Source organism: Micrasema longulum, unplaced genomic scaffold, assembly GCF_059751315.1.
Source record: "Micrasema longulum isolate JH-2025_06_02 unplaced genomic scaffold, ASM5975131v1 h1tg001151l, whole genome shotgun sequence".
Lineage (NCBI taxonomy): Eukaryota > Metazoa > Arthropoda > Insecta > Trichoptera > Brachycentridae > Micrasema > Micrasema longulum.
In genome coordinates this window covers 126881-144335 of record NW_028278338.1, presented here as the reverse complement: position 1 = coordinate 144335, position 17455 = coordinate 126881, and the positions used below count along the sequence as shown (strand labels likewise).

At 33.0% G+C, this 17455-nt stretch overlaps 1 protein-coding gene across 6 annotated transcripts in view; it reads left to right on the top strand.

Annotated features, from left to right (window-relative positions):
- The window catches only part of Synd (protein kinase C and casein kinase substrate in neurons protein Synd), a 70933-nt gene that overhangs the window by 13037 nt on the left and 40441 nt on the right, over positions 1 to 17455 (top strand). For all 6 annotated transcript variants that reach the window (XM_088233825.1, XM_088233823.1, XM_088233821.1 and 3 more), the window contains exons 3-4: positions 6695 to 6843; positions 10657 to 10845. In XM_088233825.1, the coding sequence (XP_088089951.1) occupies positions 6695 to 6843; positions 10657 to 10845 (338 nt within the window). The remainder of the gene's footprint in view (positions 1 to 6694; positions 6844 to 10656; positions 10846 to 17455) is intronic.

The following is a 17455-nucleotide window of genomic DNA, read 5'->3' as shown; positions in this document are numbered from 1 at the left end:
ATTGCTCTATTTCAAAATAGGAAAATTTACCCCTTTGTAATCCGAGCAACCATTCCAGTTTACATTACATTATATAATTATTAACCACGAATATAGCTACAGTATACAGCAATACGACGGGCCGTAGATACTCGTGTCGAGAATTGCAAGCGCAAACCGAAACCGACGGTTGTACGTTTGTTGTTATAAACTAAAGACCAAACCACAAATTTGGAACGTTTTTATTCTACATAGGCTTCTCCGGCAAATTATTACTCTAAGATTGTAAAACAGATTTCACAAAAGATGATCTCTAACATCTCAACCGGATGATAGCTTGGAAATTGTGGCCGGAAACGTAGGAGAATACAGCGAACAGACTAAGCTAAAGCTGTGTACGTAAAACCGCAGGATACCGGAAGGAAATTAAGAACTCTCTTTAAAATAATAACTGGAGCACGCTGCGAGCTGCGACGGTCACAAAGAAACAAGAAATATAGGCTTCCTAGCGGGCCCGTCAGACGTTGTCCTGCCCGAACGTTGGCTTGCCTGCAATTAGCTTGGAAAAAGACTTTTCAGACTTTCATTGATAAGTAGGTACCTAGGTGCTTATTTGAGGTTAAATTCCAAAACTAAAAATTGTTAATATTCAAAGATTGAATTTAAGTGGTACCTAGGTACTTGTTTATGGTTGAATTCCATAAAACCAGAAAATATAAAATGATCATTTTTTCAAATATGGCATTCTTTTTGCAAACGTCAAACTCCGGTCTTCTCACCAACAGAGGGGTGTACTTATGTAGAAATACGATTTTAAAAATGTATTGAATTAAATATAATTTTAGTATTACCAAAAATCCACTAAAAAGTATTGAATGGGTAGAAAATAAAAGGAATTTAAGGAAAGAATCTGATTGGGATCCACAAAAATTTAATTTTGTTTGTAAAAATTCAAAAACAAACTTTTTTATACACAAAAAAAACAACATCTTTCCATTTTTTTGTAAATGCATTCTCCTCGAATGCAATCCTGGTAGATCGATGAATAAAACATTATGCTCCTTGCTTCTTTTTTACATATTAGATTGAAGATTTTAATATCTACAAACACGCACAGCGCAAAGATCTATATTTCTCTGAAAATCGCACGTAAATCGGTTAAGCCGTTTAGGAGGAGTCAGTGACATCACACGTACAGAGGAATTATATATATATAAAGACAATACCAAAACGTTCACTGTATTTTTCTTTCCAAGTCACTACTAGAAGGGCACTTGGATTAATGATTTTCCCTGTGAGTAATACGTGCACGTCCCGCAATTGGAGGTCCCCGCTAATTATTTCTCAATTAATGCGATAACTGATAATAACACGCGGCCATAAATACTGACTTGTAGCAGAGCGTGATATTGAGAAATATTTATTGCTTACTAATTCGGCAGGTACGCAGCTTTATCTCGTTGTACCCCGCCCCGTTTGGGGATATTGCCGGCTTAATTGATAACGTGCATTCGACAACATTCCTGCCCGATGATTTCATTGCGTAATATCTCAAAAGTTGTGTATTATACTGTCATATTATTATTATTATTCATACAAATTACTATTTATCTACACTGTGTTGGAGCGTAAAGCATTCACTACCATTCACATAAGGCCGATCTATACATTTCGGTATTGAATAATCGACATAATACGTCTATAGTACGAAACTTGCTTAACCCATTCAGACCTGAACTATTCAGTTCTGTCGATTAAAAAAATATTTTCCACAGTATGTGCTTTTGTTAGGATAAGATCCGTTGAAAGATTATCACCATTTGACATAAGTTAATTACTTCAAATGATTACTAAATGATTTTTCTTATTTAAAAAAAAAATATTTGTACCAGGCGCGTGCGGTGACTTTTATCAGTAAGGATGCTGACAAAAAATAATCATGTTCTTAATTTAAGTAGGTTGATTCAGAATTATTTAATACGCTATATAAGTTGTCCATTAGAATAATTAATAATTAATACTTGACAATCAATAAATTGACGGAGCACAGGCGCGTCTAGAGGTGAAGCTATAAATTGAATGTACAATTAATTTTAAAACGTTTTACAAAATTGTTTTATATATCCATATTCTGTTTTCTAAATTATGTTTGTAACTTTGTATAATATATATTTTCTTCTCGTGTTATTATTTTTCTACATATTTGATGGTTGGAAAGGCTCCGAAATCCCAAACTATATATTTTTTTTGATTTTATCAAAGTTTATTACAAATTGTGATAATGCAATCGAGAATGGAAAAATATGGTAAATTAGTTTTATCCGAATGCAGTTTTACTCGAGTTGTAGTTCATGAGTTCATATTATTATGTATCTTATAATATAATACTCGTACATTGCCAGGAAAAGGGTTATTATTTATTTTTTTATTCATTCATTAAAAATTACTCTCGTTTACATGTTCATGAAGTTATTAAGGCTTTTTAGGCTTTTATCAATAATATCAATAATTATTAGTTATGTTGACATGAAATATTTATTTGAAAAATGTGTTTTTACATTAGAATTTTTCATAGTCTCAAGACTGACACCTGAAGCGTAAGACTGATCACCTTACTCTCATGTAACAAAAATGATCAAGATGCGCTGCAATTGGTTTACCAATGCAGTGTCCTATGCACCATTAGGTGCGGAAAGGGAATGATCAATGAATGATAAGAATTGTTATTGTTTTTTTATTTATTTAGAAAACATACAGGCATACATAATAAGTATTAAAAATAACGATTTCCTAACATAAAAAGGCCAATCAAGTTTTCATAAATTATGCTAAAGATGTAAACATAAAATGTGAAGAAAAAAAAAGTTTTCCATTATGGTTATCATTGGTATAAATAAAAATACCGCATGCGTACTCCGAGACATCCATGCACACACACATGAACGCACATATAAAACATATACATTACATGTGGCACATATACATAGCATAAACCACTCGAGATGTACATTCAGCAACTATCCGAAATAATCAACTTGTGAATGTTACGCAGTGTGTAAAGTGGCCACTTAAATCAGCCAATGACAGGTCATAAGTCTTGTAAATACCTAGACTTCCACATTCCCTTCTCAAAAATGCTTTCCCTCTCTGTTGCAACAAATTGAAATATTTCAATTGTCCATTCGTCGCGTTAACCTCACCAGTGAGCGAGCTCGATTAACTGATTATCGGTGAAAGTGTCCGGTCATTTAGCATCCGCGGACCTGGGACCGGAGTTCACGGGAACTGGGATGTTTCAAAATTGATTTCTATCGGCAATTTTGCTGTCAAATATTGTAAACGCTGAATATCCGTGCGTTTGCCGTTGGGCTCATTCTGTTTTCAGTGCTCATGCCGCCGCGCCAGTTCACATTAGCGGTCGTCACTTTGTCCAGCCGCAGATACAGATCTGCTCTCACCGACTCGGCCCAATTATTTTAGCGTCGATCAGGCCAATTCGAGTAGCTCCGCGAAGATTTGACGGGGATTTTCCAGTGGCGTCATTGATACCAAATTTCTAGTGAAGCTCAGATTTTAAGGATAAGTATAATATGCGTGTAAATGTTAAGTAAATAACATAGTACGGACCATGTTTGTGGGCATCTTTGAGCATTTTTATATTGGTTGCCAGTTTTTTATCTTCACAATGTGTTGATACAGATACATATCTGCTCTCACCGACTCGGCCCAATTATTTTAGCGTCGATCAGACCAATTCGAGTAGCTCCGCGAAGATTTGACGGGGTTTTTCCAGTGGCGTCTTTGATACCAAATGTCTAGTGAAGCTCAGATTTTAAGGATAAGTATAATATGCGTAAATGTTAAGTAAATAACACAGTACGGACCATAGTTGTAGGCATCTTTGAGCATTTTTATATTGGTTGCTAGTTTTTATCTTCACAATGTGTTGATATAATGCGAATTAAAACACATATTAGGTACTAGTGAAAAGCAATGATTTCTTATAGTCCTTAAAATATAGCTTGATTAAAATGTCATTTTTCAGAAAATGTGACGACATAACTTTGTAGTAACGTCTAAGGAGTTATGAGTTAAATCGGGTTGTGGTGCTGTGGCTAGTGTCTCGGACTCACGGACCAATGGTTTGTGGTTCGAATCCCACTCTACTACAACTTTATTTCCATTTTCTAATCGTGAGTTATTTACAACTCGTTGAAAATGGCCCTAAAAATTAAATATTTGGGTAAATCATAAGAACGCAAATATTTATATATATTGACATACAAAAAATCATTCTATCTGGCGTGTTATTATTTTTTTAAATACAATGCTTGACACATAAATCAACATAAATATATAAAATCAGATTTAAAACTAAAAAAAACTCAAATAAACCTTAATTAACGATGTTCTTACAAGGTTACATCATTTTGCAAAAACGTTAGAGATGGGACAAATTGATCAATATAAATTGATCGAATAAAAAAATAATTCATTTGATGTTGTTCATGAAAAAAGTATAAATGTCTTGTTTTTTGGTGAATAATTGTCTTGTACTGTCAGTGATCAGTAATTTCCCATCACTAATGACATTAGCTGTCAGTCTAATTAAGCTAAATTTTAAGGACTATAGTTAGGCTCAGCCGCACTTGCTTCATATGCTCCTTCGTCCCTGGGTTTTTGTGCCATTTTTTTACATCTCTAAAAACTTCTTAAAGTTAAACGTATTCACTAAACAGCGTTCAAGATCTTTAGACATCGACGAGACCTGTTAGGGATCTCAGCTTCTCCAATTATCACTTTTCGTTGAATTAAAATATTTATAATTTTGATACAAAGTATCAATTAAATTTCTTGGTTTAGTTTTATGAATTTCTTGTTCACTATTTACACCATTGATGACATTCGCCTAAAGGCCAATTTTATCACAAAAAGTTGCGTTTAAAAAACATTCAAGTTAAGTATTTTTTGCGTTTTCGTTTATCTTCCTTTTTTCGTACATTTTATTTATAGCCTAGGAATCTTAGGTTTTAAACACAAAATGTCTCATCACCAGCTAATTTTTTTTGTACACGTGTTTCAGACGAGGTACTTAATCATTACTCAAAACTCCTCACCCCTCCCCCGCTTGCGTCTTTAGATATTTCATTATACAGGGGCCGGTGGTATATTACGTCCTATTTTAAATTGTTTTCATTCTTAAACGCGAGCAGCTGGAAGAATTTGTAGTATAGCGTTTTAATCACAACATTACAGTTTTATTTATTACAAAAAAAATCGTTGAAATAGCGGCGGTGTATCGCTATCGATGCGTAAGTAAAAGACGATTTTTGCTTACTGCGAATTCTGTAAAAGTTCGAATATTTGCAGAATAAGTTGCGTGCCTTGAATAAAATAAATACCTTTCTTATTTACATTTAAGTCAAGATTGAAATTTCACTATCTAAATATTAAAATTGTTCCTTTATCTCTCTTCTTTCCTTTCCATCCCCTCTCCACTCTTCATAGTATAGTTTTAATTTTTTTTATATTCATAGTATTGTGTTATTTTTTTACATATTTTTATTTTGTTAATCTTTGTTTTTAATTTTTGTATAAAATTGTAAGATTCAATATGTCCATGTACTTGTAATTTTCTCAAACTGAACGGTTTGGGTAGGTTGGAAGAAATTGCCTCAAGGCAATATGCCCGCCATTATATATATATATAATTTATGTATGACTTTTGGAAATCATCTAGATGGTACGCTTAACGATCGTCTGTAGGTATCTACCGATCGACTACAAAGCCGGCTCCTATAACGTCTCGATACATACACTCAGAAAGATAGTAAAACAGATGGAAAAAATAAATTGACTAATTTTTTTTTTAGAGTGGTAACTTTCTGACGCATATAATCTGTGTCTGACGCCTAGATAACATTACGGAGCGACATTATTCTTACATCTAGGCGTTCGTTTTATTAAAGTGATAGTTACGTCGGAATTTAATTCGACTTCAAAGGTTACTTATTTCTCTCTCATATTTTTAATAGGCTTTTAAGAAGAAAAGTGCCAACCTCAAAACGATTAAAAATTTAAATAAATCGTAATTAAAGGAAAAATTGCTCGGTGGAACAAAATTTTTGACACTAAATTCGTAGACAAACGTATCGAGGGGTTCTAGACCCGTCGGTATAAATCGACGTACTCACATCACAACTTGATAGTGGGGGGGTATCGGTACTATATTTTTGTAGTCGGTCGGGAGACTTTTATCTTCAACTATGACGTCATACTGAAGCTATGTCATTTTAGAGCGTAGATTTGTGTACCGTGACGTACGCTTCCCCTTGGTTCATATCGATGTACCTACCCAAAACTTGAAGGTGGGGGGTCGGTAGTATAGTCGTAGTCTTTATAATCGCTAGAGGGAATTTATCTTCAACTATACCGTCAAGGTGAAGGTATGACGTCTTTATCTTCCTATCATAATCGAGGCCCAGGCCCACTGCCACACCCTCGAAACGCTCGTTATAGGAGGCTGCTGCGCCCGTTCTCGACACTTCATGAGTATTATCTGTTTGTTGAGCTGTTGAATTGGGTTTAGGATTGTATGATGCATTTATTATTTTGTCACTTTTATTTTTTTAAGCTGCAAGGTACCCATTTATTTTCTATTTTTTACTGATAAGAGTTATTTTTCCTTTTTTGATCAGTCGCTAATTTGTTTCAGGTCCCGAATATGGAACTATGGAAGCCGCGTGGAAGGGAGTCCTTAACGAGTCGGATAGATTATGTGACCTACACATGAAAGTAAAAGATAACTTATACAATGACGTCATACAGCAACTCAAAAACTGGCAGAAAGACACATATCACAAGGTGCGCTCTTTATACTTTATTTCATTTATAATAAAAACGGAAGTACGAGTTGTTACGCTTATACTTAGACAAATAAACAGAAAAATATATTGTGGGGCCTACTGTCTAATTATAGGTATTTACTTAAATTTTACAAAACCTTTGTTTTGTAAAACTTAACTTAACTTCATTATATTATCTAAACGTCCCTTTGGACGGTTTAGATAATATAATGAATGAAATAGTAAGACGTGTGGATGTGGAAGATGCTAGGACTGTATGTGAGGATGGACGTGTAGGGGGGTCCATTTTCTTTGTGAGGAAATGGCGTGATGGTAGTTGTAGTAATTTAAACAAAGTAGATAGGGGGAAGGGAACACAAGGAATGTGACGAGAAGTGGAAGAGGATGAATATAGGAAAGTAAGAGTTGAAAATTGCATTTGATTTGTGACCAGAAACCAAAAAAAAACAAATAGTCATTGTTCAAAACTTATATGTAAATACGAGTTAAGTTGTATAAGTTATTACATCATAACAAGAGACAAGTTTGTCAGTTCTTTTCTGTGCCTAGTATGCACAACTCTAGGAATCATTATCATTATTAATTCACTTCAGATATCGAGGATTCGACGCTTTGATTAGGTTTTAATTCATTTGTAAATGCTATGAGTAATCATTCGCCGCGTGTTTCACGTCGATTATAATGAATCGTTTTATCGCTTCTCGAGACAAGTGTCTGTATTTCTATTACTCCTGTTGCTCAGAGATTCCAAAATATTTTAATAACTGACTTGAGTTAATCATACTGTTGCCACTGTTGGGGACGGTGCCAACATTCTTTATAGCCGTTTAATTCATGTTTCAGCTTGATTCAGTTTTAAAAGTTAAGCGAAATAATAAACCTAATCTACAAAAACAAACTAACAAATCATCACGCCTTTTCCACGTTAGAACGCCATATCACTCTATCTTTGCATACAGACCTTTCTTCCTCTACATTCATACATCTTCTCATGCACGCACGCCGATTATTCCTACTCTTGACATGACCATCTTTAAGTATTTGATGGACTCGATCGTGCCACGTCTTTCTCGGTCTTCCTCGTTTTCTGCATCCATCAACATTCGCATCGTAGATTCTTTCATTTAATAGTCGCAGAAATAGAATTGTGTTTAAAAAGATGGATAAAGGCTTTTTTTCCAGGTTTGAAAAATATATATTGTAATACATAATAGGGAAAATTGGGGGATTCTATTTGTTAAATCAAACACGGTAGTTGTTTCCCTCGTATATTATCCAAAGACAAATGTTAACAGGACAAGTAACTGCGTATATGTTGCACGGTGTAGTCGGTCGGGCGTCAGTAAGAGGAGTAGGCGAGGCACTTCTTCCTTCTCAGGGAACGGGGTGCTCACCAAAGGGCTGCGTTTGCATCCCGGGACCGGAACCTCGGTGTTGCCAGCTTACAATATATAAAAAACTAACTCAAGTATCAAATGGTACAGTAGTGACATAAAGTGTCAAAAAACATTTTAAACCGCTCTCACGGTAAGTTTATAGAAAATCACATTTCGAATTCACAACTCATATTACAATAATAGCAACAAATTGCCAGTTCGAGAGAATGCCGGCGATTTGCGCGTCCTACGAAACACAGTTAAGAAAACTCCACATTGTGAAAAGAATGGCACGGACTTATAATGTAATAAATCCGCATTTTACACGCAACCGATTAATCAAACTGTGTTTCGATTGTGCCGAACCCAATACTCGCCCGTGGCGTGTGGCGGTGTGGCCACATAACAGAATGCCGGTTGTACTCAGAATACCCGACGGTTATGTCACACTATTTGTTATTCGGTGAGTGGTATCTGGTATCTATATAGGTACATACCTATATTCCCATTTCGATGGATTCTATTGAACCTGTAGCATTGTCCAAATAATAGACACCCCCCTTCAGTAAACGGTGCCGGTGGCTATTTAACTGTGAATACTGAGCCGTAATCCAAATTTGATGCATTTTTTGTATCATTACCTTGGATGTATTATAAACGTGTTAGTATTTTTATTACGCTTCAAATTGCATGTGTAAAATATCAAATTACCTTTAATTAGATATTAGAATGAAAAGATATATAAATTGTTACAGTCGGGTTTGACGTGATGGAGACCTTAATATTTCCATTAATAACAATCACGTCAGTTTATTTAAAACGCCATAATTACTATTATTTATTTATAGTGAGAGAACGAATAATATTATCTATAGGGCCTTACAAACCTGGTACAAAGTTATGCCCGGATAGCGGTAGAAATTTCAACCACTACGGCTAGGCATAGATTTATTACCTAAGTTAATTTTACAAGTTTTTAAGTTTCAAAATTAAACCTTAATTCAATTTTGAATGAATCTTAGCGGAGAGTATGAATTTTTGTATAGCAAAGAAATGCAGGTACTTCTACTGTTTGTAAAGCCTTATTTATGCGAAACGGGCTATCCGGCACTGGCTGCAATGAAAACCAAATATCGAGCCAGGTTAGAAGTCGAAAAGGAGATGGGAGAGGCACTCTTCACATTGCTCCCAAGATTTAATAAACTTTGTGCCAATAAACAACGACAACCCTCGCATTCCATTTTTAGATTATGTTCCATCATTCAAAATAAATAATTGTTATTATTTTGTTGATTGTAATTTACAGTTTTTTCTTTGTTATGACGTTTTTATTATTTAAAACGTGTTATAACTAAGAAAAAAAATAAAAGATAGGGAGGTGCGGAATTTTTTTTTCGGGGAGGCGTAGTAGCATTAAGGTTAGAAACCGCTGCTCTAGATTGTATTTTGTATAATTTTTTATCCGTTTACGTAGCTGTAGCATATTTTTTATTTATTTATTCATTTTATCGTATATATATAAAGGTTTTTGTCAAAAAACTTTACCTAGATAACAAGAGTACATACCCCGATCCAAGCTAAGCAATTACATTTTAATACATAATAATAATGTAAAAGTTAATTTATTTTAAAGAAAGAACAGACCAATAAAATATAAATATACTAGTATACACATTCATATAAATATATATATTCCTTAGTGGGAGGGATTTGAATGAGAAACTCCTTGATGATTTTCCGAATGTTTGAGTTTACTGTTTACCATATTGATGTGCCATATATATATATATATATATATATGTATGTATTTAAAAAAAAAAAATGTTTCTGATCCTATATTATTTGTGGTGATATACTCATGTGTCTGTGTCAACTAATTACTAGTCCCATCTCAACACAGGACTTTTAGTCTTATGGAGTTGGGACTTATGTCTCAATGTACAGTAAACTTAAGTATGTAATTAAATAAATAAAATAAATATATACACACATACATATACCTATGCGCATACACATACATACATTCATAAAAGATACATAATTTGATTAATATGATATAAAGTTGGTGATTACAGATGTGTTTAATAATATTTTGACCTTTTATCCTTAAAAATATAAATATTACTCTTGTAAGGTCAACTTAAACTGCCTTATAATTCGGTTTGTAATTATATTGCCTAGCACCAAATTACTATTTACAAACAAGCATTTCTTTTTCTATACTAAAATATGAATTAGTTGTTTTTAATTTTGACTAATTATATTACATATATTATTTACTAGTCGTGACTCGTGACCATCAATCACCGACAATTCGTGTTTGTTATTTGTACCGTGCGCGCCTTGTCCCTTCACTCCACGGCTCCACTGTACAGTTCTTCCGCAACCTTCGTGTATCATTTTATTGAGTTCTAATATATTGATCGTTTCCGCAGTCGATGATCCAAATAAAAGAGAGAAAAGAAATGGAAGATGCCTTCAAGAAAGCTCAAAAACCTTGGTGTAAATTACTGACGAGGGTGGAGAGAGCGAGGACGGAATATCACACGGCGTGCAAGCAGCAGCGCTCGGCGGCCAACCAGGAGAGGAACGCCGCGGGAGACACGTCGCTCAGTCCAGACCAGGTACGAATCCAACTTCTCGAATCTAATTTATTTTAACAGCTCTTTCCAGCAAGCCAACTAAAGAACTACTCAATCAAATGGCGAGTCCTCTGATCTGTACGTTTTTCATACCACGTGGACTACCACCAATCTGAAAAGTATATTTTCCTAGGACCAATCGGGACGCTGCTTTTACATAAAATTTAATTTGCATGGTATTACCGTATACCGCGTGATATTTTCAAAATTCATTTTAACAGCTCTTTCCAGTAAGGCAACTAAATAACTGTTCTCTGAAATGGTGGGTCCTCTGCTATATATGATATAAACCGCTACTGTCCATGATCACTGTTTTTGGGTAGACCAACAAAACCGGTGACTATTTCTTTTAAGTTCAATGTCCACATTCATCTGTATATTATTTTTATTTATTCATACAAATACTTACATATTACAACAAAAAAAACGTATCCCTAACTCTATGAGGCCAATTGCCCAGTGTTGAGTTGGCATACAACATAATGCGAAATGGAAACATGCACATTATTAAATAATAGCAAAAATTAAAAATTATTACATAAACACATAGAATTAAGAATAGTCCAGAAACCGCGATACGCACATCAAACAGAAGGCGACTCAACTACTCATAAATGAGTAGGTTTACGTTTTGACCCATTAGTTTCTTTGTAGACGTCGCTTAGTACGCAACTCCTGATTCGAATTCAACCATGCCGTGTTGTGTCATTTTAAAGTGTAGAAATACTGCTAGGATCTTAAAGAATCAGGATGCAATTACACTTCATATGTAATTATTAAATTAACGTGTTTGTCACAAATGCATTACTTAAAAATTTAATTATTTTTCCATCTGTCAGATTGTCGAAGAAAAAAAATGGAAATTTCGTTAGTGTTGACAGGGTAGTAAAAATTTTTACCCTACTTTGCTCATATAATAAGAGAAATGTTCAAAGTTCAAAGTTCATCAATTCAATTACTCTTATTAAATGACCCTTTACTTATCTACTCTGTTGCGTCAAACAATGTTTCCGACTGCACTCCGAAATTTTAGAAAAATTGACAAATTGTTTTTTTTCCCCTTACATTTGTATAATGGTTATATTCTTCGCGATCTGGCAATATTACTCGGTAACTTCAAGTATGCGCGCGGCGAAAGTGTGTCTAAGTGCGGGAATTATTGGACACAGATATGATTCTACGCTCCTTCTGGACTATTCTTAATTCTATGCATAAACATGTATTTCAATGAACATCTGGACAATACGTTTAATAGTAGGTATATAAAGCTATGCAATATCTCGCAGCAGTCTCCTGCAATGGTCTCTTCCCTTAGACAAAATCCAAACTTGTACACTTCTCCTGAAAATGGCTTTCGTTTCGGGGAACTTAATATGTTCATCCGGGACATTGAATTTTCTTGGGTCCACAAAAGAGAAATTTCTCTGAGCAAAAGTCGTACGTGTCGAATAGTCTTTAGGCTACCCTTTATACCACGCACAAGTTGCACATTGAACTTAAAAGGAATGGACAGTGGCGATTTTACTTTTAACCCCCCGATATACCCCTTTCTCGTCAAACCCAGCATGCTGCGGCCTATCAGGGCCCCGATTACAATTTAAAGTTAACCGAGTTATCTTCGAGTATATATATGTGAATTGAATTTTCTTAACGAAAATGTGTGTACTTTTATGAAATTTTTAAAATTATTTTTCTAGATAACCTATAACTGAACACGTTTCATACAGAAAATTCGATTCCATTTTACAGACAATTCGTTCCCATATTGCAGAACCAATCTAACTTAATTTTAGATATTTTACCCGAGAGCACTTTTAAACTTTATACAAAAAATATCATTTTTGGTTTTGCCTTTTCACAAAGACAAGGCTTCTAACGAACATATTATATAAAATTTATATTTTGCGCTCTAATTTTTTTAAGGTTATTCATTATAATAAAATAAATAAATACAACTTTGTTTTTATTTATTATCTCCATATGTAATATTTCAACATTGATAAAATAAAATAGGATAGAATTCATTAGTTCAGTATTCCTTGATAAAGAAGATTGTATAGTTTTAAAACCGGTTGGTAGAGAAAAAAAAGGTGGTTAAAAACAAACTTGTTTTAATTTATTTTACATTATCATATATTTCAATCATCGCAGAAGTATAATTAGTTTTCATGTTATCGAAAAAATAATATTTAAATGCGCTCTCTCGTAAAATGTCTGAAATCTAGTTCTGCGATAAGGAAACGAATTGAAGATGATTCGGTGATTACGGTGTGCACACATTTGTACATTTCAGAAAGCTTATGTTGCGGCGGGGTGCACATTTTTATGCATTTCGGTTACCTTCCAAAAACACGTCTTAAACTTCTAATTTCTTCCGTCATGTTTGCTTTGGTGTGGAGCGGATAGATGTCACTATAAAAAAAATATATAATCGATTCTTTTCTGTTACAAAACATGACCAAAAGTTATCATAACATAAATCGTCGCAAACAATGGGTTAACTTCTCACTGTAGTACGGGCCAAGTAACTCAATCACAAATAACTATCGACGTGCTAATAAGCGACGTTATAATACCGTTATATACCATGGTTGTATACTATCGCGATCACAATGTAACGTCCGTGAACACCTAATATTAAATGTCAAAATATTTACGTATCGGGACGTATAATCCTGCTGCGTAATCACAAATTTGAATTTCACCGGTGTAAATATGGAAAATATTCGAAAACTGCTATTTTCATTTATTTATTTATTATTTATTATTCTATTCATTGCATTTAGCCGGCGATTGACAAGCCAAATGTCAAGAAAAGCAGTCGCCATAGTAATTGTAATTTCATTTTCACTTTTTTGTATTGGATACTCCTTACTATTTTGCAAATGCAATATATTGTATCATTTTTTATAGTAAACGCCGATTTTTCGCCAATAAACTCTATTTATTTACGAGGAAAACAAAAAACAAACCGACACGAGCGTTAACTTGGAAATTACACACGCGTTGACTTATGACTGCGATAACTTAAGCATGTTCATTGTGATCGCTCAAATACTTAGCATGTTTTTAAGCACGTCGATAGTTATTTGTGATTGAGCTACAGGGCGAGGTTCAGGACACTGCTTCTTACGGATTTTAAAAAGTTTTAATTTTCATAACATTATCGCGTGATATTTTCACTTCAAAAGCATTCCAAGATGTTATTTACTTACGTAGATTATTATGATTAACGTGCATGACGTAAAAACGTGTAATTTGAGTAGGAATTGTGAAAAATTCTGTGTTTTGTGCAATAATTCGATTTAAAACTACAAAAATCTTGTCAATTTGAATGTACACTGCAATTGAGGTCTCGAGGCGGATAATACAATACATTCAGCGACATAATGAGTAGCTATTGTACTGAATGTTTAATACCCGTCGACGCGAGTAGTACAAATGTCAGTAAACCAATAAATAATTACGGACATCGTGTTTTGGATCGTTCGCCGTACATATTACTCCTGTGTATTCTTAAACATCTGTTTTTGGATCAGGTATCAAAAACCATTTTTTAAATATTTTTTTATAAAGTCTGGATTAATTAAAATTCAATAATATTGCTTAAATTTTAAGTCAAGTTTAATTTTTTAACCAAATCATAACAAAAAATTGTAGTATATATTTTTTTTAATTCATAAAACTAGCTTTTTTTATTTTTTTTATTTATTTATAGATCATACAACACAAAGTATTTTACAAGTATAATACTTTGAATCACACTCAATTCGGGACATAAATAATATTTACATTAAAAAAATAACACATATTGAGAACAACAAAGAAACAAAGCAAGTTTAGCACTTTATAACTAAATATAGCACAACAATATTTACGCCAAAAATCTTTTCTTACACAAGCATAATAAATATATTTAAAAAACGCTTTTAAGAATAAAAATAAATTAGTGAATCTACTAAGGGAGATAAGGTCATTAACATCACATGCCATGCAGATGATGCAGCCATAGTGATGATGAGAACATATCCATCTCAGTTAGTAAACATCTGGATGCCTACGAAATGTCGTTTAGTACAATGAACACATGCTTATTGGAAACATAATTCGGATACACAAAACGTGTGTCGGACCGATCACGGTGTATACAATAGAGGCGAGGATAGATAGAGAGAAAATAAAAATTACGAAAAACCAGATAGAAAAACTAAATAGAAAAATCAAAAAAGAAAAACCAAATAACTGCTCGCTTTATTATATCATTTTCGAATAACTGAATTTCAACACGATTCATTATAAGCATTTATAATAAAATTTTATCAGTCGAATTTTGACTATTTATTTAACTAGACATTTAAAATAATAATCAATAATTTGGAAAGAATAAGTTTCGAGTGTCAGTAATCCAAAAAGCTCGTGCAGGTTTTTTTGTTTTATTTCTCAACGTTAGTAAATAAAAAATATTTATATTTCAAGAAAATTCAATAATTATGCATCTACATGGTCACTAAAATTATTTGTGATTTAAACAACCTTATATATTTCTGACCAATAAATTATAAAAACTATTTATTATATCATTATAACGGTCGAGTATTCATTCCAATATAAATCATTATTGAAATGTGGAGTTGTTATTAAATAAACTTTTTGTACATTGGCGGGCTTATTGTCAAATAGCAAATTATTCCGACCAACTGATAAAACACATGGTGTTATTTATATTATGTAAGTTTCAAACCGTATACGAGAAAAAAATAGATACAAAGATTGAACTTGCAATATGTATAATATAAATTAATATCGATCATAGTCTTCAAAGGGAAAGGGCAACAAAGAAAGAGGAAAAAAGGAGAGATTAAGGAAGAGAAAGGAGATGTTTTTTCGTGCGTGAATTAAACACTGCTACTTTCGAGACATCTTTGACAGTGGATGGATACTGATTCCACGGTCGAGCCGCATAGTTACCATAGTAATATTATTTATTTATTTTATTTTCTTTTATTTAGGAAACATACAGATTCATAGTTTTATACTTTACACAGTTAGACTCAACTCTAATGGACCAGTGAAGTTTCCATATTATAATGTTATTATATGCAAGGTTATTAATTAAAGTACAAAAAAGAGAAGGAAAATAAACATAAATGTAAGTTGTTTAAAAATTAAAATTAAAGTTAAAAAAATGAAGAAAATTTGTAAAAGTAATTATAAGTTAAGAATTAAAATAAAGAATGAAAATAATAATAATTATATACATATTTTCTACCTGTATGTACGTAGGAACTTAATTTACTACCCCTTTCTGTTCTTAGTATAGTGATCGATAAATAGTACGTTCTATTAATATTAATTCGCGCCCTATTAAAAGGTATACAATATTTATTAAAATTCCGCTTCGATTTCTCCTCCAGTTTTTCGACCCAAATTTTTGATCCACTTTTTGTTTGTGCCACTAACTTATTTAAAACTGATATTATAAGTATGGGTAATTAATAGGATTCTAATTACCAAAACATTTTTTTGAAGAAATATTGCGTTTTTATGAATTACCCAAATATTTCGATGTTGGGAACTGTTTTCAACGAGTTGTAAATAACTGAAATAGAACGTTGTGGTAATAGTAGAGTGGAGTTCGAATCTAGGACTTTTGATCCGTGAGTCCGTAACGCTAGCCACGGGACCACAACTCGGTTCAAAACAAAACAAAATTATGACAAATGAGGCATAAGTTTCCAAAGAGCACTTATATTTCAATGAAGCAAATTTTTGGCAATTTATGACAAACGGTTTTAGGAGTCAATATCACATAAAAAATATGTATTTTACACATTGAAATGTGTATCTAATTATTGAAATATGTTTACAATTTGTTAAAATTATCAACAATATTTTGAGTTTGTTCAAATTTTTGTAGACAAGGACTGGATTCGACTCCCCGGGGAGCGGTTGATATTAACATATTACAACATAGATGAAGAACATATTAAAGAAAGTAAATAAGAATTCTAGGCATCTAAAGTTTGGACAAACTCAAAATATTAAAAACTAAATTTTCTGGCGTTGCCTAGTATGTGTATGAAATAATTCAATTAGACGAATCTCACCCGCATAAATATAGGTTTCAGCTCTTAAACTTCACAAACATCAGCAGATGAAAGAATTGAAGGAATATAGATGTTTAAATATGGGCAGAATGGTAAATGTTACACAGTGTGTAAAGTGGCCAATTAAACCAGCCAATGACAGGTCATAAGCCAGATGCCTAGACTTCTATATTACCTTATCTAAAATGTTCTTTATCTCTGTTGTAATATGGTAATGTTAAATATATATATTTTTTAAATTTTCGTTTAGAATAAATTGCTTTCGGAAGTGAAACTGGGAATAAAGTGTATTTAAAAGTGACTTATGTGGAATAAGGGGGCCTTTGAAAAAACGGAAAAAAAAAGTTTTTTTTTTTAAATATTTATTTTCATTTTAAAATTTATTCCATTAAATGATTCATTTGCTGTAACATGTGACATAATGCGTTTGTACTATTGGTCGAATAATTCAAAAATGGCTAGTGACAGAATCCGGAATAAGTTTG